The sequence below is a fragment of the Cololabis saira genome, chromosome 5 (genome assembly GCF_033807715.1).
Source record: "Cololabis saira isolate AMF1-May2022 chromosome 5, fColSai1.1, whole genome shotgun sequence".
In the NCBI taxonomy this organism is placed as follows: domain Eukaryota; kingdom Metazoa; phylum Chordata; class Actinopteri; order Beloniformes; family Belonidae; genus Cololabis; species Cololabis saira.
The window spans coordinates 20,733,772-20,761,384 of record NC_084591.1 but is presented as its reverse complement, the minus strand read 5'-3'; the positions used below and the strand labels follow the sequence as shown (position 1 = coordinate 20,761,384).

Sequence of the window (27,613 nt, the reverse complement as noted above, 5' to 3'; positions counted from 1 at the left end):
GATCGTCCAAAACTGCATTAAGGTTGCCTTTAATGGGGACATTTTATGCAAAAATAACTTTTTTCTGCTCTTGTGAGCATATGAGGCAAGTCACTGCCAACTCAAATATTCAGAAGAAAATGTCATCCCTGCTACTTTGTTTGAGGCCATTAAGATCTGAAAATCTGTTGGAGTCGGAGCTGTTCAGATTTACAGGGATCTTTTTCAACACAGAACCAGCTCAGAGAAGAATTATCCATGATTTCAATCCTTATCTCCACTGTTGATCTCCACCCTCAAATTCAAATCATGATGCACATGCTGTACTTCAGAAGTGGAAAGATAAAAACTGTTCAGCCAGTATGTGGTGAAGGAATTATGAGGCGCTCTCTGACTAATCTACCAACTGTCGGATGTCTCTGACGCAGCGTTTCAGCAACCCGACTGAGCTCCCTGACTGACAAGATTGGGCCTAAAACTGCCTGTGGATGAACTGCAGATGTGGAAAATGTGAGAATTTAAGAGTAAAACTGCTAGTAAAATATTTTTCATAAGGTAATACGTGTTGGAGGTTGATGGCTTGTAAGATTTACGTCCTCTTATGCAGTAGCTCATCCTGCAGAGGTCGCGTGTGGAATTTGAGTCCAAATTTTTACCACGCAGATCCACGGTAGCATGAAGCTGTAGGATAGATTTAAATAAGGCACAGCCCATGGAGGATTGGATAGGTCGAGGAGAGAGCTGTGATGCCGTAACTCTGATATTCTCATCGAAGCATGTACCATTTTATTGAGACTTTATTTCGGGGAAAGATTTTGGACATTTAAGACATAAAGTTAGACAAAATGCGTTACGCTCAAAGTAAAAATGAATCGTTAAAAACATTCAAAACAAAAACAGGAATAGATCAAGAGTGAAACAGGGAAAAAAATACAGTGCAATCCAATGGTTCATTGGGATTAAGAATTAAGGCTTCAACCAGATTTTAGGGCCAATTAGACAGTTTATTAGCAATTCTAGTGGGTTTTATAATCTCACTTAATGAGAAAATAAACCAGTATATCATCAGCAAAACAATGGATAGGAATATACTGTTCTCTAAAACAGACCTTTAAGGCAACACACAATGGAAATAACAGGCAAACCACAAGTGAGAGGAACAGCAGAGAAGACACACTTCCCAAAGTAGGAAAAGTCCTCTCTGAATCATTTCATAGATAACAAAGACAAGGTCAAGCCTTAACAACGGATCTTTAAGATCTTTGTAAACAGATCTATAATGAATAAAACAGCAGTGCCCCCAAAAGTTAACAGTTAAAAGGAGGTTTAAAAAAGAGCAATTCTTGTAGCGTGTCATGATTTAAAACCAGACTGAAGCTCTGGAATTGATTAAAAATGACTTTCTCCAGAACTTTAGTCAGATATAACTTAGAAATTGGTCTTTAATTAGAGGCAACCATTGGGTAAAGCTTTTCTTTGTCTTGAAGCTGCATGACAGCATTTGCACAAAAAAAAAGGGACATGATATGTCTCAATTAAATATTGTCACAAGAACGTGACATCATACGCTCAAGCCACACAGAGAACTTTTAAGGAGAAGCATAAGATTTTCTTTCTACTCTTAAGTCATCAGGGCAGACGCCCCAAACCCGAGCCTGTTTATGATTTGGTTCTTGTTTCACGTTGTAGCCTTCAATCCATAATAATTACAAACTGAAGAACCCACACTGTTTCACTGAGTGGGTGCAGAAATGGCTGTGACTCTCATGATGAACAGTGTTTTTGATAAGGATTGACCGAATCCTCACTGTCCACTTTGGATTTGGTAAAACAAGCAGAACTAAATCAACTCAAGGATTATTCAAAGTTTAAGGTTTGGCAAGCAAATCTCCTCGGTCCTCTCTTCAAACTGATGGCTACGGGAAAGTAGCTTTTTGCTCTGTTTGCAAGATGTCTGGTTAGAATCAGCGTGTGGAAACACAGATGTGTGTTCCTGTTTACACTGAGTGGAAGATAATTGAGAAAGTCTGGCTCTCTCCTCGGGAGCTCTCTGCTGCTCAGCGGGAGCTGTGTTACTACTGAAACAAACATTTCACATCTAACTCTGTTCAGCTATTCTCTCTACGCTCTCAAACGCTTCTTCCTCTTTACACTCCTCCGCCTCCTTCTTCCCTCTCTCCATCTTCTACTGAAGGAAATATCTGCTACATGGTGGGGGGAGATTGGTTTAGGGAGAGCGGCACCACAGAGGAAACTGGAATCTCTGTTCTTTTCCGCCACAACGGAAGAGTTTGCACTCTGTAAGCAACACCTACTTCACCCTCTGTATGCCAGCGCAGCAGGACGCAGCCGTGTCCACTTCCACGTGCTTTAAAGCACGCAAATGAGTTCCTCTTTCGCAAATTGGCCCATAAGAGCTCAGATTCACATCCCGCGTGCAGAGATCCCTCTCTGCACCTGCTCACGCTTACCTGGAAGTTGCCGGCGTAGTCGTCATCTGTGGTGCCCTCTCTGCCCTCCTTCAGCGAGATGAGAGTGAAACCTCTGAAATAAGCAGGGCTGGTTGCCAGGAGGACCACTGTAGAGGAGGCGAGAGTATGCATCAGCTCCGTGGAGACACGAGGAATTAAAACGGGCTTTACATTTATACATAAGGGTCTCGCTGCATTAAGCAGGGTCACTTCTGATGATGATGGAAGAGACGGCAGCCTTCATGTGATCATGGGCATGATGTGGAAGAGTGAAGGCAATAAGTCACACTCAAGTTTAAAAAAAACTGAAAAAAGGAGGAACTATAAATCTCTTGCCTAGTTTAGTGCAGTCTGCAGGGCAGGAGCATGAGTGATAAAATCCAGATATGGGTGAAATGTTTATTCAGCACAACCTTTTACCCCTTGTTTTGGATTTTTGTGCCTTTGGGCGTTAAAACTTGTTTAATTGTGAGTGCTGTGGCTGATAAGAGCGATATGTTTTAGGGTGCGTCCTTCATAGAAGTTAGTCATGGCTGAGTGAAATGTGATGTCAAAGCCAGAAATCCTGATGTGGAGTTTCAGCTCAGGTGATCCATCAATATTTGTTATTCTAGCCTCCTCTTGGAGCGAATTTGCGTAAATAAACTTTAGACTGCACTTCCAAAGTTGTGAATCAGGCAGGGTGGGAACTTCAAATTCATTGGACCTGCTTAATCGGAGCCAGACCTGTGTCTGTGCACGCTTGCGAGTGTCCACTTAGACGAGAAGAGGAAGCGAATATAGGTCACATTTTTTTACAGAACTCTTATCAAACCAGCAGAAGCAAAAGTAACCTGTGTCCACTAGGTTGCAATTTTTGATTTAAAAAAAGGCTGTCCGACAAAAACATGGTGCACTGACATGTTCCTGCACATTTGACAGAGAGCAGAAGTAACCCGCCCCGTTTTCTAACTTAAAAACAGTCCTTCTGTGCGGGAATGTGGAGGCAGACCATGCACGCATCTTCTGGAACTACAAAAATTAAGATATACTGGCAAAATGTAAATTTAGTAGTAAAAAATGTTGTGGGATATAAAATCCCAAATACTTGCCCAGTGATGTATCTTGGGAATATTGGAAAGGTTGTAACGAGAGAAGATCTGTACTTGACTAAAGTGTTACTCGCAGCAAAAAAGCAGTCACAAGAAACTGGCTCAATGTAAATGCCCCGACACAGGAACAGTGGTTGGAAATTGTCCAGGAAATCTGTGTTTTGGAAAAATTGACATATCTTTTAAGGATCAAAGAGAATGTATTTGAAAAGAACTGGGAAAAATGAAATACTTACATGAGACGTGACACCAACTGAACAAATGCCGAATGAGTGGACTGAATAGAGGATCATCTCCAGACAGTTTGTTAATGTTACTATTAGTGTTATTCTAATCTGTAACTTGTTTACCGTATTGTTTTGTCTATTTACATGTGAAAACATAATGAAAAAATAAGTTATAAAAATAACTCTTATCAAACCAGCAGAAGCAAAAGTAACCTTTGTGTGAAATGTGTCCACTAGGTTGCAATTTGTGATTTAAAAAAAAGCCTGTCCGACCAAAACATGGTGCACTGACATGTTCCTGCACATTTGACAGAGAGCAGAAGTAACCCGTCCCGTTTTTCTAACTTAAAAACAGTCCTTCGGTCCGTTTGGCACAGATTTTACGCGCCGACGTGCGCCTGCACCGCGGAGCGGGGAACGTACCTCTGTACGCCCTGCCGGGCTGGTAGGTCTCCGGGTCTCCCTCCACCCGGAGCCTGAACTCATGGTGTCCTTCCCTGCGGGTCCCCTGGGTCTGAGCCCGCAGGATCCGCCCGCAGAACCCGCCGGACGGCTCCTCCACGAACGCCAAACTGGAGACGAAACAGTACTGCAAAAGCAGAAGGTGCAAATACATTCCCATTTTTGGAGCTGCGGTCCCGGGGATGAGTGTGCGATAACTGTCAAATGAAAAGGCTAAATATATATTTGGAAAGCCAGAGGGTGGGATACTGTCTCTGAGAAGTCCTGCTGTACTACAGATGCAGCGGGGAGGACGAGTCCATCCTGGAGTGGAGAGAGCGCGTCTGGGGCGCAGCGCGCTGAGCGCAGAGAAAAGAGAGAGATCTGCTGCTGCTGCTGCTGCTGCTGCTGGTCTCAGATCAGCCACAGGCGCTCATACAGAGCCTATGGCAAGCCGTTTTAACATTTAATGGCTAAGTTTGACTATCCGGAATTAACATTGCAGAACTGCAATTTGACTAGTCATAATGTCATTGTGACTAGTCAGAATTGTCATTCAAGATATCTTTAACGTAATTTTGACTAGTCAAAACTCTAATTCAAGATATCTGTAATTACATTTTGAGTAGGCAGAATGGAAGTTAAAGATATCTCCAATTTGAAATATCTCTAATTAAAATTATTTTCAAGATATCTATAATAGATATCTACAGTTAAATTATGACTATCCGTAATTCCAGTTTGAGATATCTACAACGTCATTTTGACTCGTCATAATTCCAGTTCAAGATCTCTACAACTTCGTTCTGACTAGTCAAAACTTAATTTAAGATATCTAAAAAGGACGATGTAGATATCTTGAATTGAGGGGAGTTAAAAATATCTTGAACTGTAATTATGATGAGTCAGAATTACATTGTAGATAATTGAAACTGGAATTACAGCTAGTCGTAATTCAGTTGCAGATATCCGTAATTCACATTGCGGATATCTGCAACTGAATTGTACATATCTATAATAAGAAACCCCAAACACATGAATGGCAAAAGTGACGTCACTTGTCCTAGGCAGAATGACGTTGTTGATATCTGAAATGACAATTGTGGATAGGAAGAATGTAATTGTAGATATCTGCAACACATATCCATTCTAGCTCTTAAATATTAAAACGGCTTGCCATAGAGAGCCTGGGAGGTGCTTGGAGGGGAGGAGGGGGGGGTGCTGCCTGCCTGCACACCATTATCCCCTTGACCCGAGGCGAGGGAAAGTTCAAACTGGAACTTCACACTTAAATTTAAGAGCCAGTATACTTCCTTAGCACACTCACTCTTTCCATCTGGATCCCACATCTGGAAGGAGACTCGTCTTGGAGTTAAAAAAAAAAAGAAAAGAAAAAAGTTTGGTTTGTTGTTCAGATATTACAAACCCAAGGAATGAGAGTGAAAATTGAAGACTTAATTAAAGTGTTGAAGTGTTAACTTTCACTCCATGTGCGAGGTTTTGCTTCACAAAAACACCAACATTATTTCATGACACTAGAACTTGTTTTATTCCTACCTTGTTCATTTATGCATTTTCACACAGCAGTTATTCAAGTGTGTTCCTTCTTCTATTTATCAAGGATAAATTGATACATATGATTTAAAACTTAAATGTAAATGGTTCAAGAACCAGAAAGGAGACGCAATGGACAACGAAGAACTTTGGATTAACTGGGAACAGATAGCTTAAAGGGGACATATTATAAAAAACACGTTTTTTCTTGTTTTAACATATATAAAGTGGTCTCCCCTCACCCTGCAAGTAGAGGGGAGACAAAATCCCATGAATTTCTGCAAGGTTTCTGACCCCCGCCTTACAGAATCCCCCAGTGTCACGTGATTTTTTTTTGAGCCGATGAGAATCTGCGCCTAGGGTGACGTCACCCGAGGCGCAGAGGTTCGGCCTCCGCTGCTGAAACCACGCCCACAACCAGCTCTCTCCGCCGGCTCGAGCGTCCGCCATTGTTTAGAAGCGGTGGCTGTTTGAACAGCGAGGGAGAGTAGAAATGAGATTTTGCATCGACATTTACCCTCATAAAAGGATCAGTTCCCACAGCAAGGACCCGGCAACTGCACACGAGTCAGCGGTAAGTTCCTTTTTTTTAAATGTTATTTATATTTGTATGATCTTTGCATGGGCTAAGTATTTAGCTTAGCTCCGGAGCACCGGAGCTGCTCACGGACCGGACCGTCGAGGAGCCCCGGGTTCGGAGCTCCGAACCCGGGCGCTCCGGGGGAGCTCCGAACCCGGTGCTCTGAACCCGGGGGCTCCGGGCTCGGGGCTCTATTAGTACCGTAATACATTTTTCTTCTGTGGTTTCAGATCTTTCAAGCACCTGGAGCTGTTCACATTCAGAAGACGCGCGGTCCTTCCAAGAGCCAGCAATAGAGCATAAATTTGATTTATATATTTTAACAATAAAGTGGCCATTTGTGAAAATTCAGTGTTGTGATTTCTTTACAGTTAACATGATTCATTTGTCTTGTAACATAAGAAGTGAAATGATGAGGAATTGGAGTAAATAACCATGGTGTACCTGTTTAGAATTAAATTAAATCTTCCTGTTTGAAGACGAGGTGACTAAAGGCTGATTTATGGTTCCGCGTTACACCAACGCAGAGCCTACGGCGTAGGGTACGCGTCGATTTAACGCAGAACCGTGGACACGCTTTGCTACGCAGCCGCTGCTCTTCTCCCCGGAGCGACGCTTTGTCTCCTCCCCTCCTACACGTCATTCAAGCAGCCAATCAGCGCAGAGCCTCATTATCATAGCCCCCCCCCGCCCTGAAAATGAAGCACAGAAAAAGGCTTTAGAAGCGGAAAAAATAAAAACATGGCCCAGAGACTGAATTTCTGATTTATGTAGAAAAAACAAGCTTTAGATTGTTTTTAAGACATTCAAGGCCTGTTTAAAATATACATTAAATGCCATAATATGTCCCCTTTAATTCTCAGAATCAGTTTAATTTTCACAGATTTGTGTTTCTTTACAGCCTGTTTTGATTTTGTTCAGTAATCCCTTTGTGGTTTAAATGCTGTTTTTTTTTTTTCTCTTTTAGTCTGGCTGTGCCCCGGACCTCCTCACCCTCCGTCTCAAGCCCTCTGACCACGGTGGCTTTCACAGTGTCTGTCATCCAGCAGGGGTCGCCAAAGTGTATTTGACCCTCAGCTTCTCTGAGGTTTCAAACTTTTCTTATCACAGAACTCATTTATCCATTCATCTTTTCAAGTTTTATCTTTGCATGCAGACAAGTAGGAGGATTATGGAAATCGTTTCAATCTAACATCAAATGTGTACCTTGAACTTCATTTTTTTTTTCCTCCGCTAGATTTCTTATTCCACAGGGTGTTCGTGTGAATCATAAAAGCCCAATGCATTTATATTGTATCCAATAAAGTTGTTCCAGACTAATTTGGAGTTGCATGTGGCAACAACCTACAGATGTGTGTTTTAGCGTAACCAAACTGACAGGATTTCTAAGGCCTGGAGATGATTAAAGTAAACAGCATCAGCCGGAGCTTGTCTGCGTGATGGATCCCATGTGGAATGGCTCTGTTTTATAAAGTGCATGCTGGACGGCTGGATGTGTGGAGTGTACGGTACCTTTAACCGAGATGGAGAGACAAAAACAACCCGTTGACCTTTCACAATGAAAACAGCCTGTTTGAAGGACAGCCAGAAAACATTCCTGCATTCAAATACACCAAAAACAGTTTATTTTCCCCCTTAAAGAGCGACTTTTGGTGAGAAATCTTTTCGTCTGATCATCTGGAAGATATTGTAAAACAGTCACAAGCACTTAAATCTAATTCATAGATTTGAACATGTTGATATACAATATTTACTCATAAATCTTCTCAGCTAAAAGAATTCAGCAGATTTTGAGTATATAAAATACATTGCCTGAAGATGTCTAAGCATGAGAAAATAATAAAGTTCCATTTCAATTATACCTTTTTATGTTTCCTGAAAGTTGTGCAGGCGTACAACTGACAAATGCATTTGTGTTCATTCAACCTGCCTGCTTAAATCAACCTGTCATGAGACAGGATGCGTGGGCCAAAAGGCTTTATTAGATATGAAGACTGCACTGATCTTTGAGTGTGGAAGTCATTTCCTCTAGTGAGTGTTCCTCTAATAAGTGTTTCTAAAAAAGCCCTCAATTTCGTGTTTAAGTTTGTAGTTGAATTTCTAATCATTTTGCAAAGCCTTTTTAAATTTTCTCGTGGAAAAGCATTTGCTTCATTGAGGTTTTCGTCTCTAGCTCAACTACTTGAAGCTAATTCAGTATATTAAATTGTATTTTCCAAGTGCTCAGTCCGGACAGAATGTATTAATAATTTTGTATTCTTTACAATAACTGGAGAAGGAAGCTTATGTTACTGAAGTGCAGGTCATTTTTAATGAATGCCTGAAGGGAGTGAAAGCTGGTCATAGTAAAATGAAGCCATAGGATCACTGTTGTTACTAGATGACCAGTACGGTGTAGTTTCCAAGTATTCAGTGTCAAGACTGTATGTGCAGGCTTCAGAATTTTAAGTACTAAATTGGCATTTTGTTTCATAAATAACTACGTTTGTTACTTTCACATCATGTTTGCTTTTGAAGACTGTTTTCACGTCTGTGCAAGCAGACGCCACCTGACACATCTTTATGTCTTTTTTCTGATTTGGTGTCTGTGTTTTGTCCTTCATGTGCTAGCTAGTAGTTAGTCTTCAGTACATTCAGTTGACCATTTTCTTACAGCATTCATAGTGTAACTCTGCCAGAGACCTAAAAAAACACTGGCTGGCCTCTTTGTGATCGTACATTTAAGAAAACAAACAAGCAGTGGTCACATTTGAGTAGCATAATTATTGTAGATAATTTGACTCTTGACTAATCAGTGAAGTATAACTTGAGAAAGGTTTTTCTGTGAGTAATAACTTTATCTGTTAACTTTATCTATTTTTACCCTGCCTACAGTTTAAGCAGTTTTCACAAATGTTATTACTCTGAAATAGACCAACCAAAATAATCACTACTGCCCCCTTGTACCATCACCTGAAAGGAAATACCCTGCAAATTGCTAGGTTGACGTGTCCTCCCACGACCCTCTTTCCAGGAATATCACTAACTTCTGCTGAATAAAACTGAGCGTGGCCTCTCTAAGGCTGGGTTGCGGTTAATTGAAGTCATAAAACATCTCAGCTGGCCAGACAATAATATGAACAAAATATATACAATAAATCTAAAAATAATGGGAACAATTCTTACCGACCATATCTTGGTAACAAACTTGACATATGTCAATACTAAATAACTAGACGGTTTCAAAATGAAAGAAATATTGTATTTTTGGAACTACAGTGGTATGACTTTCACCCACTGTCCACCAGAATTCACACAAATACATAATTATCAATCTCTGCAACATCCATCCATCCATCCATCCATCCATCCATCCATCCATCCATCCATCCATCCGTGGCACACTAAGTAGTTTTAATGACTTCTGCCTACTGGATTTTGAGTATTGCTCAAAGTATGAAACGACTGTGCAAAGTGAGGATTGATTTTAATGTCAATTCTGATCAGATTTGTGGTATTAAACACTGCAAAGTTACAAATTACGGGTCCAGTGATTGTGGCATCACTCAGTAGGACCAAATGAAGGCATCTTTGGGTTTTGAAAGCAGTGGCTTCAGTGGAGACCAGACAGCCGTACCAGAAAAAAGGCTGTTTAGTTTACTGCGGAACCAATACGAGAACCAATCTTTTTAATAAAACTCATATCCTTCACCCCAGATAAACTGGCATTTGTGAAGAACCAAACTTCATGAAATCAATTTGACAGTCATTAAATTGTGATAAATCTAGAGAAAGCCCCAAGTGATCAATTAACAACATATCATTTTTGTCAGTTTTTCAATGGGCTTTATGTTCATACCGTGGAGATTGGTGCTTAGTATTCTAGGTAATCAGATGTCATAGGTCAAATCACATCAGTTGTGCTTGTACAACTTTATATATGATTAATCTTGCATTCAAACACTCCACAAATGTCCTATAAGTCGAAATTTCCCCCACACGCTCACTTGATTGTCTCACAGAAGCGATGCAATATTGTTTGGAGATTTATGGATTTCATTCAGTGGCAATGAAGGATTGGATGGCAGACATCATTTTAAGGGGTCTAGTAAGCCCATTGCTATTGGATTTTAAGCTATATAATGACTTTCACCACTGTGATATAGGATACAACCTTTTCATGTTATCCATTTACCATCTGAGAGCTCTGGGGCAGATAACCAGTAGAAACAGATGAGATCTATATATCAAATCTAAGCACTTCATGAAATCCAGTGTATCTAATTCTAAGAGGCAAATGGGCCCTTGCAAAATTGAGCAGGAAAAAACTTGAAAGCTGGGTGTAAGTATATTGGATTTTCTTGTATAAAGTTAGATGAAATGTCATTTGTAACCCTTTGGCCTCAGAGCTGAGCTACAAACTCTGTTATCTCTGCTGAAGATACATTCATCAGTTGTGCCATCACATCTTCATTGAGGACACTGGAGAATGCAGGTATGTTTGCACACACACACACACACACACACACACACACACACACACACACACACACACACACACACACACACACACGTGTCTACACAGCAGAAGATTAAACACACCACTGGCATGGTTCAAGTGATCACTGTATTGTTGTGAAAATGTCCGGTTGGTTGAAATTATTCCACTTAACAGTCACAATAGTCAGACGCATGTTTCATGTGTATAAGTACTGTATCTGCATATGTACTACGTGAATATAAAATGTGATGTCAGCAGCAGAAGCTTAGGTCTATTAGAGGATTCTTTCTCAGAGGCATCAATTCCCAGCAAGTCTATAAAATTTTCTTTAAAATACTTTCATGCACTTCCAGAACAGCAATGTCATTACGGCCATGGCAATTCTAAAAAGCTAGAAAAAACCCCAGAGAAATAGAAAGCAGCTGGATTTCTTTCCAATCTCTTTCAAAAGACTCTTCAGTTTTAAATGATTCATTTTTGTGAGTTGTTCAAGTACATGACTGACCCATCTGTCCTGGATTGGATCATTAGGGTCTTTTGTCAACCGTGCACGGTTTACCTGGTCAGCATCTGAAATGTTTTTGCTGCATGAATCGAGATGTGAATAACTATATAGTATAGTTTTGGACAGGTGAAACCTGAGGATATCTCCTCTGAGTTACGCTGTGGCTTTCTGCTCAGCATAAGTGGCTTCTTTCACTCCCTTCTAACACCATCTAGACAGAATGTTTACTTTACTAATTTCACTTATTATACTAACGTCCAAAGAACTGTTCCTTTTTCTTCAACCCATTCTCACATCAAAATGTGAAATAGCAACATTGGTCCACAGTACCAGTTTCACAATAAGGCCTCTCAAATTGTCACATGTTCACGTTTTTTTCCCTATTGTTTTCTATTGGCCTGCCGAAAAGTCATGTGACTGCCCGCAGCTGCCTTGTAAAAACAAAAACATGCGCTGTATCCGAAATCGCATACTAACGTACTACATGCAGTATGTACTGTATACTGCCTACTAAATGAACGATTCAGTACGCCGCTCCAGCAGACCGTTCACACAGCAGTAGCAGCCAAGTATCCCAGAATGCATTTCGTACCAAAATGACAGCGGAAGCCGAAAGCTAAAAGCTGTTTTAATTTCCGCCGTAGCGCTGTTAATATGCCACTTTATTAAGTTTTAATATTTTTTCAGGCGTAAAAGTAACTGTTAAGATCCCCAACCTGGGCTGAGTTTATCCAAATAAGAAATTTGCTCAGATGTTTTCGGGGATGAGAAGAGCCGCCGGCTCGGGAGCAGCAGCAGCTCACGGCCGGAGTACAGACGTGATCGCCGGGTCGACCTGCGCCGTCATCCCGGGGAGAAAGTGATCACATGAACTTACCTGCAGCTCTGTGGAGAATTACCGCTGGCTCAAATAAATCATTTAGGAAGATAAATGTTGGTTTAATAGATGAAATCTAACAGTTGTAGCTGCAACATTAGTTTGTCTGAATATAAAGTGAAGCTTCATGGTTTTACTGGAGCCCCAGAAGCAGTGCTGCTGCTCTGTCTGTACATCAGAGCCGTCACAATTTTCTGATGGACAGACAGAGCAGCAGCACCTTGCCACCCGTCCCTTGAAATACGGAATTGTTCTGTAATTGGGAATTAAAAGTTGCGTTCCGTATTGAACCAATACAGACACATATTATGCTCTTATTTATTTATGTCATAATATACAGGTGAATGTCGGAAAATTTGAATATATTGCAAAACTTAATTCGTAGTAAATTCAACTAAAGGTGAAACAAATATATTAATTCCCACTTCATACAAAGTGAGATATTTCAAACCTTTATTTGTTATAATTTTGGTGATTATGGCTCAGTTTATGAAAACCCCAAATAAAATCTCAAAAAATTTGAATATATTATGAAATCAATAAACAATTCAATCAAATTCAAACAAATAAATGCTTAAAATATCTTGCTTTGCATGTAATGAGACTAGGTAATATATGAGTTTCACCTTTTATGTTGAATATAAATTAACTTTTACACCATATCCTAATTTTCCGACCTTCACCTGTATGTATATTATACATCTTGGCTGATGTGGACATACATACCATAGGAGCAGAGGCTATTTCAGTTGCATGGTTGGCTGTCTGTACAGTCATGCAAGTTCAATGCTATTAAAGCAAACTTTTAATCAAAGAATTTTGTTTTTTGATATAAAATAAATACATTTCTATGTATTTTAGAAGTTTTGGGGATGTCCCTTTTTTTGGTGCCTGCGCTGCTGAAATGGGGTTGCCTTTATTTCTATTTCTTAAAGGTGGCAACCCTAATTTTAATAAATGTATTAAAATGAACATATCAGTATTGAATTATATTGATATTGAATTTCATTTTATTTTATTAAGCTACATATGTTTGGTTTTTTATTTAGTGCACCTCTACGTACTTGGTATAAAACATAATAAAAATAAGTAACGCTGTTTTGTATTGTATGAGTGTTTTCTCAATAAAGCTTGTAAAAAAAAAAAAAATTGTGCTGGTCAAGGGCGCATTGCATTCTGGGACATAGTAGGCGAGTTAGACTTGTCTGATGCATGCTGCAGATTTTTTCCAAATCAGTATGACATCCGGGGTATTTTTCGCATACTGCAGATTTTGCTTCTGTTAACATACAGCATACTACATACTAGATTTTGGTTAAATCAGTACGTACTAGTAGTACAGTATGCGATTTCGGAAACGGCCATGGTGACCATCCTTGTCTTTCTCAGTGGAAAATGCATTATTTTAAGGTAGTTTCGACATATTTAAGCGTTTTGATCACATTTCTAGAGAGAAATATACATTGAAATGTCATAATATTCATTCGGTTGCTGTTGATCTTTGGTTTGTTAGTTATTACGATTAATCTTTCAGGTCTCGGGATAAAATTGTTACAGTTTTACGTTTTCTGTCGTTGTTATGCTGGTTGCTGAAACTAATACATTTTGTACTGTGGACCAACGTTGCTATTGCACCTTTTGATGTGAGATTGGATTGTTTTCCTTTAGATGCAGGTGAACAGCTGAGTCTTGACCTGAAGAACTGGCTCTTGTCTGGTGTTTTCTTTTTCTTGTTGTTTAGTTTTTCTTATATAAAGGTTTGTGCACTCCTAAAAACAATTGTCAAGAAGAATAATTAAGACCTTCGAAGTCCTAAAATTCTTCCATCCAACCTAACATCATCGGGAAAGACAGCACCCCCCCAGCAGAGACCAAAACATCACCAATTTGCCACTACATTAGGGAGGAAGCAGAGTGGTTCCGAACACACTGATTACCACAACAAAATAGCCACATTAATAAGTGACACCTCCACTTACAAGGCTCTGCAGAGAGGCCAAGCATGCAGCTAGTAATTCACTTGGTTTGTGGCTGTTAAAAATTCCTTTTGTTTGGTGTGCGTGTGCAAGGGCAGTATATTTGTCCCTATCTGAGCAGGATATGACTCACTCGTCTCTGATGCAACCGTCTGTGTTTGGAGGACATTAGTTTATGCTTCTTTTGTTTTAGTGATTAATCCATTCTGTTGTTGTTTTAATAAAACCCTTTGCTGCGTTTTGCCTGTAGCTCAACTCATACTAACTCAGTAACTCAGTTACTAAGACCAAAAAGTAATGAGTTACTATGAAAAGTAACTTTTTAGTTAAAAAAAAACAAAAAAAAACATTATTTTAAATGCTCCCATTACTGCCCCTCTAGCCTTCATTTCATCATGGTATTGTATGGAGAATAATCCAAACTGTTGATCAACTTGACAGTTTCAATTCATTTGCATTGCGTCACTGAAATCTGCTAAGCATTATGGTCTGTACAAACAAATCTGACACAAACACAAAGATATTTTAAAATGGCAATTTATTTAAGTCAGCCATAAACTGAACAAGATTTTCTAAAACATCATAGTCTAACAAAAGCCATTTTTTCTTTCTAAATTACCTCTGAAATAAATAACACAAAACTGTTAACAAACGGAATATAAGCTATTATTCAGAATAAAAGTGCAAAAGTATCTTTCTTCGAATGTCTTCTTTAGCTCATTTTCCATTTTTGTATATTCCTTATCCATCCAAGCCTGGGCATGGTATCATGCTAATTAGCTGCCTGAAAGCGGGCGACTCCACTGTAGAAATAGGTAGCATGTTTTCTACCCCATACCGTGCAAATTGTTTTGTCAAGTTGGACCTCAAGTTGGCTTACAGACATCCCTCGGTTAAACTCCACTGAAATGTTTTTGTCATTGTGCTGCTCGACAAAAGCGAAATAATGACAATATCTCCACGTTGCGAAACTCGCCTTGCTCTCTTGGCTCGCCATGACCGGTCATGTTTTTGCGTGTGGGGAAAAACAGCTTCACTGTAGCTTACAAAAGCTGGTTAGCTTATCAACAGATCCTCTGGACACAGATGAACCACAGTATCAAAACACAAGCAATAATGAAAATAACAATGACTGCCTGGGTACAACGCAATGCTCTGCTGGAAAAAACCTGCATCATGGTATTTATATGGATATCACTGTACTGTCTGCCACCTACCTACGAACATTTATACCAGTCATACCTAACCTTATAGCACAAGACCACGTTCCTACAGTAATGCCCCTAGCAAGACAGCAGGGGGCACTGCAAATATGGCTTTGGAGGGGCTCAAAAAAGCCCAATAGGACGTCTGAGAAGTTCACCTGGCTGGCCATAACCTGACAACACCAGCCTGATAGAATTTCATGCGAGTATCAGAAGTAAGCCTAACACGCAGATATCCGAAAGGATCTTTTGCTCATGGAGATAAACCAGACACTCTGGGGAAACCCTCAGATGTTCTTTGTCAGTTTCCTGGTTCAAAGATCATGTTTGCATGAGAAGGACTTTGCCAGTATTTAGCAAATGATGGGAACATTTTGGCTGAACGCCTGAGGATCAGGGTTCTTCTGTCACATCCCACATGACCACTTCAGTCTGGGTTCACACAGGCTGGTTGAACTTTTCATTTTTTAATGAGTACTATTAAGAGGCAGTGACCATCAAGGACTACCAAGTGGAGCGTAAATGGTCAGCGACTTAATTTAAATGGATGGTATGTGAAAAAGTCCCATAAAACATTGCTGTTGTCCATAAGCTGGCCGAGTTCGAACTGGTCACCATCGGCAACTTGTTACATGCTTTTCTAATATTGTTAAAGTGATGGAAACTGAACACAATACAGTTGTGAAGCTTCATGCAACCTTTTATAATTAGAAGTGAGAAAGTGTAGAGCAGCTGCTTTCTGGTCTTCCCTCCGAAAAACAATCATTTCATGCCTTCTTTGGAACTGGAGTGCTCGTGTGTTGACGAGGGTCAGAAAGCAGGCTCCCATTAGACAGATCTGAAAATCACTGCATTGGCTCCATTTCAAGGTACTTCTTATGTTTTTTAAAAGTCTTAATGGTCTTGCAGCGTCTTATCTAATTGATTTACTTTTACGTTATGAACCCTCGCAGACCCTCAGGTGCTCCGGCTCCCATCGTCAATTCAAGAACCCATGGTGAGGCTGCCTCCCAATACTGCGCCACACACTTATGAAACAGCCTGCCAGAGAAGCTGAGGGCCTCAGAAAATGGTAACATTTTTAGAAACCGGTTCAAGTTCAAGTTCAAATCTAGCTTTTAACTAATATTCCTCAGAGTTTTAATCCTGTTTTAGAGTTTCCATATTAGATTTTCTGTTTGGCCATGTTTTTAACACAATTTACAGTGAACAACTACTGATATCTTATTTGTTTATTTCTGTCACAATTTTATTTTTATATTTTTCATACTGTTAACTATTTAACTCCAGTTGTTCCTCAGTGGGAGTCCTCTGCTTTGGGAGGGCTGTTGACTCTCCGCTCGTCCCTGGATTATGGTGGGGTCCTTACATCCATCCAACAGAGGGGGTGTTTGGCACTCTATCCTGCCCAGGGGTGGGTTGTGGCCCTCTACCATACAAAGTGTAGCAGCCTCATCCCCATGCCGCCTCCTTGTGAGAGTGTTCCCTCACTGGTGCTTCCATGTTATCATTTCTTTTCATCTCTGATTGTGTTTTAACATTGGGATTAGGATTGGTGGGGAAGGGGTAGGTGGACGAGTGGGACTGATTTAGATTTTTACTGATCAGCACTTTGTGCCGCATTTTATTGTACAGTATTGTGCAGTTGGAGTAGGACCCAGATGCTGCAGACCAGAAGGCAGGAGTTCCAAAACTTAATTTGGGTAACAACCCAACCCAGGGATACCTAGATCATACGAATAATTTGTTTTTAAATTCTTATTTGCTCAAGTTTCCAGATTTAGTGAAATTCAAAACGGCACAGACCATGTTTAAAGCTTGGAATAATAGTTTACCTTGAAACATCCAAACGTTATTTAGGAAAAGAGATGGTATTCATGATTTACGGAATAAACACACTTTTAAACAGACAATGGCTCATACTACATTGAAAAAGATGTGCATTTCAGTGTATGGTATATCACTCTGGAACAATCTTGATGAAAGTGTGAAGGTCTGCAAGAACATCAGACTATTCAAACGCTGCTATAAGCAGACCATGACCATGATTTTTTATTTTATTTTTTTTCATTGTCTTTTTTTCTTCTGTGCATGATGCTTTTCTTTCGTTTTAGCTACTTTTATTATTGACTCACTTGTCTTTTAATTACTTTTATATTGACATACTTTTATATGTCAAGAAGAATGGTATATACTGTATATATGTATTATTGTTGTTATTATTATTATTATTGTTATTGCTATTATTATTCTTTTATATATCGGATATTCTTATATTGCAAGAAGGGGCCGGACTAGATAAGCATTTGCTTCTTCCTGTCCCTTCTTGAACAAAACTGGTTGTGCTTTAATATTGTTGTTGATGTATGGTGTGTTTTTTTTTGTGTTTTGTTCAAGATGAATAAAGATCAAATCAAATCAAACAACAACAACAACAACAACAACAACAACAACAACACCAATAATAATAATAATAAAGGTTTGGAGTCATACACCACTCCGTTAAAAGGACATGTGAGTTTTTTCCTTTCCATTTTTATTTGTATTTTTTGGGGAATTAATAACAACTGGAGTGGGATTGTAAAGAATCTTCAATTTGAATGTCACGACCTGAAGCAGAATGTTGCATTTTAACAAAGTAATTACAGATAATAACGTGACCTTTCAGCAGTTTCTATATTTAAGCTGATCAGTCTGTAATGCCAACAGGAAATCATGATTCAGAAGGCAGGACTAGCTGTGGTGCATAATCAGCCCTCCAAAGAGGCAAGTAAATAATGATTATTAACATGGAGATTATTTTGACCCGTAAAACTGTGGTGCATGTTCCCGAAGGACTTCATAAACAAGATGGAAAGAAAACAAAAGGAAATGATTTTGAGATGACTGCCCATCTGAAAGCAAACATGTCTGAATTCATGAGATTCATGTGGAATTGGGGAGTATGATAATATTCCAATGACATGCTGGTCTATTGAAACTGCAGTTGTTAAGGTCCAGTGGAAATAAGTTCCCTGAAACCATGGCCATGCAGCCCTCTGTCTGGAAAATAATTATAGACTCTTGTCTTTTAAAAAGTGTCCATCAGCCATAGTTAACCAAAATGATTTTAATGTATGAACTCTGATATGCATGTTCTTCTGCCTTCTGGAGCTAGATAAATCATTGATGCCACCTTGGTTAAGATATAATGGTGTGAATACATGTATAAAGATGTTAATTTCATGCAGTCCACATGGGTGGACATTTCTGTTCCATTTCCAAACCCTTGCTGCCCTCACACTCACCACAAATTCCTGGTTCTGTCAATCAAATTTAACAAGCTATGGATGGGGTGGAGTGTGGCGGAGTGAAATGGGGCTGAGTCAGTGGCAGCAGGAAAAACACAAAATGTGTTAAAATTAAATCTCAATATTGGGAGGTAAAAAAAAAAATGAGCTAAAGCAACCGCGGGCAGAACAAGCCGTAATGACTCCAGGCTGGATTCATCCTGTGTTCAAGGGGTCAAAGGTTTCCCTTCAGGTCGTCCAGGCTGTCTTTCTGATGACCAATTAATGACTCCCTAAAGAAGAACATAAGGCATGCCAGTCACGGTGTTGTACTGGAATTAGGGGTTAGGGATAAAAATAATAATAATTAAAAAAAAAAAAGATTTAAAAAGCCAATTGGATAACAGTGTTAATGAAGGGAAAAAATAATATTTAAATGTAGTTTGACCGTAGGCCTATGAATTCTTGAATCAGTAGGAATCTTTCTTATCTGAGAGATGGAGAGATGAAGTTCACATAGAGCCGGAGCAGGTCATTAGCTTAAAATGCTGTTTTCTGTAGGCTACTTGGACCTCAAGCTAATTTAGTCTTCCATTAAATCAATCCTAACTGGATGTCTTATTTTCAAATTAGACAGTCCAGGCATTCAGGTGCAAAAAACCCCCCAAATAAAATAGGTGGGAAAAAAAATCCAAATATAAAGGAATGTAATTTTAAGCAAAGATGGTTAATAATACTATACCAATACTATACTAATATATACTAACTATACTAACTAATAGGGCAGCACGGTGGATTAGTGGTTAGCACTGTTGCCTCACAGCAAGAAGGTTCCCGGTTCGACTCCCAGGCCCAGGGGGGTCTTTCTGTGTGGAGTTTGCATGTTCTCCCCGTCGTGCTTGCGTGGGTTCTCTCCGGGTACTCTGGCTTCCTTCCACAGTCCAAAAACATGCATAGTAGGTTGATTGATGATTCTAAATTGCCCGTAGGTGTGAGTGTGAGTGTGTCTGGTTGTGTGTATATATGTGGCCCTGCGATGGACTGGTATAGATAATGGATGGATGGATGGTTAATAATACTGGCCATTGATGCTATAATACCTGCTGAGGACTAACCCTCTCAACTACATCTTGGCAGCATCCTGAGCATTGCTTTCAATTTGAATGGGGTGGCATCAAGCATTACTGAACTTCGGCAGAGTGAAATAATACCTTCAGGGAGACGGATATACTTCACCAGCCAAAGAATAGTAACTCCCTGAAAGACTGTGAGCTCATAGCCAAGTTTGACCCAATACTTCATGTTTTAGGTAGAAAGAAGAGCCGTCCACATATCCTACTTTGGGAAAAAATATATAAACTGAAGTGGTTGAATGCCTTGGTGGAAAAACTAGTCTATTGATACAAATGTATTCTTTACTGCTTTTTTTTTTTCTTCTTAAGACTCTTGCAACCTTTTGTACACATTAACTGCATCCTCGTTGTCTCTGCAGAAGAGGGGCTCAAACAGGATTCTGAAGGTTATTCAGCACTCTAACCTAACCACCCACATATCTTTGGATAAGGATACGCTTTCAAGGTTTTCTGAGAAATATAAACTGACCTAATAAGCTAAGCATTTTTTTTCTTGGACGGTGACTAATACACAGGTGCCTAGCATGAGCCGATCATGTATAAAGTACACTTTCTGCTTGGATAACTCGCATAACCTCAGGTGGGCTACAAAAACTATTAAATACGGCCTTGTAAAATTGTTGGGTTACGAGATATCTTGGTATATCAAATAATTTTGGTGATACCTCTATTGAACCCATATTGCTGCAGCATTCAAAAAAATATTTTCCTGATCAAGTTTTTTTAAATGAAAATATTTAAAAAATATTTAATATTTTTCAGTCATTTTGGACTGCACCCCCTGATTTAAGCCGCAAAAGACAACCGTCAGTTATAATTTGATTGCTATGAAGACATCATATGCGTCATGCTTTGACGCAGATCAGTCCACATCTGAAAAGTTCTAAACCTGAATTTTTAAGAGACTCAAAGAACTCGTCATCCCCCTCAAAGACTCCAGAGGCCAGTCTTTTCACAAAGGTGCAACCATGACAGAGGGAAGAAGCTATCCCTATTGAATCACTGTTAAAAAAACTGGGCCATGGCTGAAGTAGAAAACAAGTTTTGTGTTTTTGTTTTTTCAGCTTCTCTTACCTGACAATGTGAAGCTCTCAACAACACACTGAGCTTTTGTAGGCACTCAGACCGAGATTTGCTCTGTATTTGCCAACTAGGAAGAGGACTACAGTGGAACTTTTTCAGTTTCTTGGTGGAAAATAAACTGAAGAAAGTTTTATTTTAATATGTGGCTGACCTTGAGAATTGTGGTAACCATACTATGGACAATTGCTGCAGAGTGTTTCTGTATGAATGAATTAATTTTGAATTTTGAATTTTGAATGAATGAATGAATGAATGAATGAATGAATGAATGAATGAATGAATGAATGAATGAATGAATGAATGAATGAATGAATGAAGGAATGAATGAATGAATGAATTTTATTTTTGTGTCATGTCCGAAGACCCATCCCTTACGGGATTATAAGACACCAGAAACAGAAAATCATCAAATACACAATATCACACGCACTTAATTGGGAGCTGCACAATGTACACCGGAAAAACAAAATAAGTAAATCAAAACCAGAATGGATATTTTTACATATGTTACTTTTCTTCTTCTATCCCACGGTTTCTCCAAATAGTCAGCAAGTGCAAATACTTTATGATCAAAAATCCATTTGAGTCTCTCAGCATCTGTAAGTTATACCTCATTAAAACCTGTTGTCCGTAAATAAGTAAGTTAAAGAAAATGAAAGAATGCTAGTTGTGATTTTGTTTTCTTTTTCCATTGTTTCTTCCATATTAACTATTTCCATTCCACCTTTTGAAGGTTGGGGTTGTACAAAATAAATATACAACTGCAAGTTAAAGTTGTAATTCACATACCATGAATATAGCGGTGGTATTGTAATTGTCTGTTTAAATGTCCAGTTTGTTTTGCTCCTGTGAAGCACAGCATTGTTTTTTTACGCTGTTTTCACTGGTTGTTAGTCTGATGCTGCCATCTACTGGCAACCAACGGTCGCCAGTAGCAGCATTAGACCGTTGGTTGGACCGTTGGTATTCGGCAATAGTCCTACGCATTATGTCATCATCACGTGACATACTTGGATACGCTCTTAGCAACGGTAACGGGATCCAGGGAGAGAGCGTTTGACACCTCCCAGAGCCTCAATATTGCCTTTAAAGCATCGTTGGTATGTTTTTAATTTGCATTTGTGAATGATTTTGATGCTGAAAGATATTCGGGTTATTATCTGGTTATAAATGTTACATAATCCACAACATTTCTCTGTTAAGGTAAATAGTAACCTGACGTCACTCTGACGTTGCTCTGACAGACTGTATATAATTTAAGTCTACCTTTGTATTGTATATTTGTTCTAAATAGATTGTATTCTATTCTGTTTTCCTAGTTTCACCCTACTTCATCGTATGAACAATAAAAGTTCAAAGGAATTAGAACTTGTCTCCGTGGTTTGCTTTGAAGAAGAGTTATCTGACTGTTGACCGGAGCACCCGGAGAAAAAAAAATACAAACTGTACACAGGAACAGCCAGCTGGGATCTGAGCCAGGACCTTCAGTAAGACGACAGTAAAACTAAAGTGTCTAAGTGTTGTGCGTCTGCCTTACGTCAACCACGGGTGACGCTGAAGCTCCTTCAGGCCGGGACGCTCTTTGGGATTTAAAGTAAAACACTCCTGCAGGAAATCTTGACAGTCTGCAGAGAGATCATCCCTGATTGTGATCATGTCACTTATGTACTCGGTGGATGAGAAGTTTGTGGTGTGGAGAATATCATACAGGACCACTCCCATCTGCCATGTGGTTGTAGGCCCAGCGGTGTACGTATGACTAGCAAACCACTCCGGAGGGATGTGAGTAGTGGTGCCGCAGAAGATGCTATAGCGAGATCTTCGCTTGAAGAAGCAACTAAGCCCAAAGTCTATGAGGCGAACTCGTGGGACAGATGAACCAGTCTCTATCAGGATGTTTTGTAGTTTGATGTCTCTGTGGAAGATGTTATTGGCCTGAAGATGTACCGCTGCATCCAACAGCTGTTTCATAATTATTCTGGCCTCGTCCTCCTCCAGCTCACCTCCGTTATTGTAAATGTAGCTGAGGAGGTCTTCTGAAGGCATTGGTCTCTCCATGACCAGAATCAACTCCTGATCCAGTTCATACCAGTCCAGCAGGGACACAGGTGCTGACTGTCCTGCTGAACCTGAACTTGCTTCCTGGAGCTTCAGCATTGCAGCCACCTCCACAGAAACCTGCCTCCCATCCCGGCCTTTATGTTTGCAGAACACCTTGTTTTTTTGGACGTGTTTGATAGCCACCTGTAAATTATCTGACTTCCGGTACCCAGCAAACACAGACCCACAGCCTCCTTCCCCGAGCAGACCCTGCTGCTCATATTTCTCCTGAAACTCAGCTCTTGGTGAGCTTGTTGTGTCCTGTTGGGTCTCTGTCTTCTTCTTCTTCTTCCTGCCTGATGTTTCTTCAGCGTCCTCATCGTCGGCCTTCCTCTTGGTCCCTTTCTTCCCTTTATCCCCCCCAGGAATAGTTTGAGTTTCTAAATTGATACTGGCATCAGTGTCCGTTGAGGAGGAAGCAACCTCTTGGTCCTGCACGCGTCTCAGTGGATTCCTGCGCTTGGCTTGTTTTTTTGGTCTCTCTCCATCCTCACCGGCTTTCCTCTTTGCTACTCTTAACGTCTTTTCTTCATTGTTGTAGCTACAAGAGGGTCCAGTCTCGTCAGAAACCCTTCTCCTCTTTCTGGGGGGCTGATTGTCGGGGCTGAGACTTCTTTTAGATTTGTTATTTTTTGTGCTATTTTCCACTGCATGCAAATGTGTCGCACTGGAACTGCACGTTTTTTCCCCCTGATTGGAAGTAAGGTCACTTTTATCCTTTTTCACTGAATCTTTATTCATGCTCATTTTCTCAGAAAGTTCAGGTATTTAAACTTTGTTAATGCGTGAAATGAGGTAAACTTGACTGAGTAATAGTCGTTACACTAATAATGTAATGAATGTACTTGTTATAATGTAATGAATGTACTTGTTATAATGTAGTGAATGTACTTGTTATAATGTAGTGAATGTACTTGTTATAAGCTTTTGGTTGTTGTTGTTGTCGAGTCTACAACCTCTCAGACGAACACTGTGATGTGCACTCAAGGCTTCCCTGGGGAAAATGAAACTTTCCCCGACATCAGACCTTTTATTGACTGAGATGTCTTATGACATCATCAGAACATGACGTCAAGGGGTTCCTGTGATCAGGCCTGCTTAGGCCCCGCCCACATGGGGAATCACCTACTTCGACCTAAACAAAACTGTAAAACTGTAAAAAACTGTATTTTTCCGTGACATCTTTGTTCTGCTCTTAAACAGAGACGAGCTAGTCTGAAGCAAACAAGAAGTGAATAAAACTGCACTTCTTTGACTGATTTTTTGCAAACGATTCCCTTCGTTTCGAGTCCAGCGGGCGCGAATGACGTCACCACGCACATTGCGTGCGCATTCGCGCCCAGCAGGAAAACATGGGGACAAAGCGGCATAAACGCTCGAAAGTTTGGTTACATTTTTACCAAAAAGGATGACAACAGGGCGACAATACTTGCAATGTGGACATTTCAACAAAGGGAGGAAACTGTTAGGGCTCGGCCGGCTGGTCTTTCCTCCGCAACCCGCGGAGTCGGCCGGCGCGCTCGGCCACGAGCACGAGCCGGGCGCGCTCCCGCGGACAGCTGCAGTTACAGAGCAGTCTAGCGCTAGTTCCTCCTTTCATCAAGGCAGGGAAGAGTATCAGGCCAGAATAGATGAATGTCACTGAGCAGTAGGGTTGCCACCTTTCTGATATAGAAATAAGCAGTACTCGAGTTGTAAAAAAAATAAATCAGGGGGGGATGGTGGATTTTATCACTTGGGGACAGATAATTTGTGCTGATTGATTACAAATAATATAATATATTACAAATAATAGCACTGACCAAAACACCTGCAGAAATACTGCAGGAATGACATAGCAGCAGTTAAATGCAGCCTTCTGTAAGCTTTAAATATCCACTGGGCTTACATCAAATACATCAAAACACAACAATAAAAAACACTTTTCTGAACTTATCAATATGACTCTGTCCTTCACAGGATAAGTAAAATAGATCACTGCAAAAACTCAAAATCTTAACAAGAATATTTGTCTTATTTCTAGTTAAAATGTCTAATTTTAGCAAAAAAAATCTCATTACACTTAAAACAGACTCATCACTGGAAAAAACAACAAATTTCACCTGTTTCAAGTAGATTTTCACTTAAAATAAGCTGAAAAATCTGCCAGTGGAACAAGATTTTTTTGCTTGTAATGAGAAGATAAATCTTGTCCCACTGGCAGATTTTTCTACTTATTTCAAGTGAAAATGTACCGTACTTGAAACAGGTGAAAATTGTCAAATAAGTTATTTTTCTGGTTTTATTTTTCTGGTGATGACTAAATGTTGAAATAGCAGTAATACCACATTCATTGATGAAATGACATAAGGGATGGAAAGGGGGGGGGGGGGGGGGGGGGTGGCAGTTTTATAGGGGGCATGATTTTGACAATTTTTATTTCAGGGGGGAATCCATCCCCCCTCATCAACCCCGATTTCAGCAGCGCAGGCGCCAAAAAAAAGGGACATCCCAAAACTTCTAAACTGCATAGAAATTTATTTATTTTATATGAAAAAATAAAATGCTTTGATTTAAAGTCTAAAGTGCTTTAATTGCATTGAACTTGCACAACTGTACAGACGGCCAACATACTAGCAACTGAAATAGCCTATGCTCCTATTCTATGTATGTCCACATCAGCCCAGATGTACTGTATGCAGGTAAATATAAATACAGCTACAGCGGAAGGTCGGAAAATTAGAATACGGTGTAAAAGTTCATTCATTTCAATAATTCAACTTACCGGTAAAAGGCAAAACTAATACATTATAGTCTCATTACATGCAAAGCAAGATATGTTAAACCTTTATTTTTTATAATTTTGATGACTGAATTGTTTATTGATTTCATAAAATACTTTTTATTTTTTATTTGGGGTTTTCATAAACTGTGAGTCATTATCATCAACATTATAAGGAAATAAATGCTTGCAATATCTCACTTTGAATGTAGTGGGAAATAATATATTTGTTTCACCTTTAGTTGAATTTACTACGAATGAAGTTTTGCAATATATTCACATTTTCCAACCTTCACCTGTATATTATAATATCAGTTTGATTTTTCAACTGTACGAGTTGGACTCTGTCAGGGTGACATCAGGATTGCACCTCTGCTTTCTGCAAATGATGTGGACCTGCTAGCTCGATTTATCAGGTCACAATCTACGAAAAACCTGTGAGCTCATTCTGTACAATAAACGCTTCTGGTGAATTTTGATCAGATTACTTCCCTTCTTCAAATTTTTGAACACGCATCAAGTTTTCTTTAAAGAGAATTCTGACAATAGGTGGATTTCCATCACACTCAGATGCAAAACAAAAGTATATCCCTGAATTTGCAGTAAGTAAACTGTTGCGGGGTTGGTCTTTCCATTGAACTTTCCAACTTCTCTCGTCATATCTCTGTAACTCTCTATATCTCGTCCTGCGACACTTCCCTTCAAATCAAAGAGAAAGAAGATTTCAACTTCCAAGTATCTGGATTCGTTTGGGACAAATTATTGTGACTCCCGCTATTACTGTTGCAAAAATAGTCAACAGAAGATGAAGGGACAAGGTGATCATTCAAATGGTTATTTAGAGACAAAGCCATTGTGTAAGGTTAATTCATGATTAAGCTGACTTATCATCCTGGCTTTTGTTTAAAGGCCAGGTTTTTGTAATTGTTTTTTTGTGAACTTTTGTGACTTGTCGTCTTCGTTGGACCCCTGCTCTTCTTCATCACCCCCTCCTCGTCTTCATTGAGATCACCATCTTCCTCCTCATCACTCTGGATCATCCTGCATCACCTCCTGGATCCTTCTTCACAAAAAAACAATAACAAAAACCTGGCCTTTAAACAAAAGCCAGGAGGATAATCAGTCTTTTTTTCTTATTTTGAAAATTATCAAAATCACAACTATATTTAAAAATTATCATTTAACATCGAATTATCCATAAATAAGCTGAATAAAATAAAAAAGTACATGTTCTTATTACAAGTGGTCAATTTTCTCTTTATTAGCTTATCATTAAATCAGTAAAAATCAATAGTGCAATTAAACAATTAAAACGATCCAGCTTAAGCTTAAAAAATACACACAACATAAACACATAGGCTACTGTCTCATATTAAAATATACACAACGGCTAAAATGCCACAACAGCTGTAATCGTTTGGTTTTTTAACCGTCATTTAGCTGTTTACAGTCATAACGGTAGTGCCTGCTAACAACTAGCTCCGTCTCCGTGGTGCTGCTAACGTCACACTCAGAACTTCTTTGAACTGTCATGACGTTTTCTGGTTAAAATATATATATATTTTTTTTAAACCAATAATTTATTATTTCAATCATCTTCAAATAACTGCCAATCACTCTAAGTGAAATAAATAAATACGATTAAAAATGATTAAACTCTTTGGTAACCCTGGGTTATTACCACAGATGAGACTTTTAAAACAGGCTGAGTTAAAACCTGCTCCACTTACTCCAGGGTCCCCTAACTACTGCAGAGAACCAGATAGGCATTGAAAATAGGCTGGAGTTTAAAGGGTTAAAGGCTTTGTGTATGATAATTCTGTCTTGACCATGACGGATCAAAACAACGACTGTGTCCCTGTGGATATTGCTCTTGTACGG

At 39.5% G+C, this 27,613-nt stretch overlaps 1 protein-coding gene across 4 annotated transcripts in view; it reads right to left on the bottom strand.

Moving 5' to 3' along the window:
• spon1b (spondin 1b) overlaps window positions 1-4,573 on the bottom strand; it is a 153,561-nt gene extending 148,988 nt beyond the window's left edge. For all 4 annotated transcript variants that reach the window (XM_061721170.1, XM_061721171.1, XM_061721172.1 and 1 more), the window contains exons 1-2: window positions 4,192-4,573; window positions 2,451-2,557 (exon numbers count right to left, since the gene is read on the bottom strand). In XM_061721170.1, the coding sequence (XP_061577154.1) occupies window positions 2,451-2,557; window positions 4,192-4,390 (306 nt within the window). In that variant the 5' untranslated portion in view covers window positions 4,391-4,573. The remainder of the gene's footprint in view (window positions 1-2,450; window positions 2,558-4,191) is intronic.
• Window positions 4,574-27,613: the final 23,040 nt, after the last annotated feature.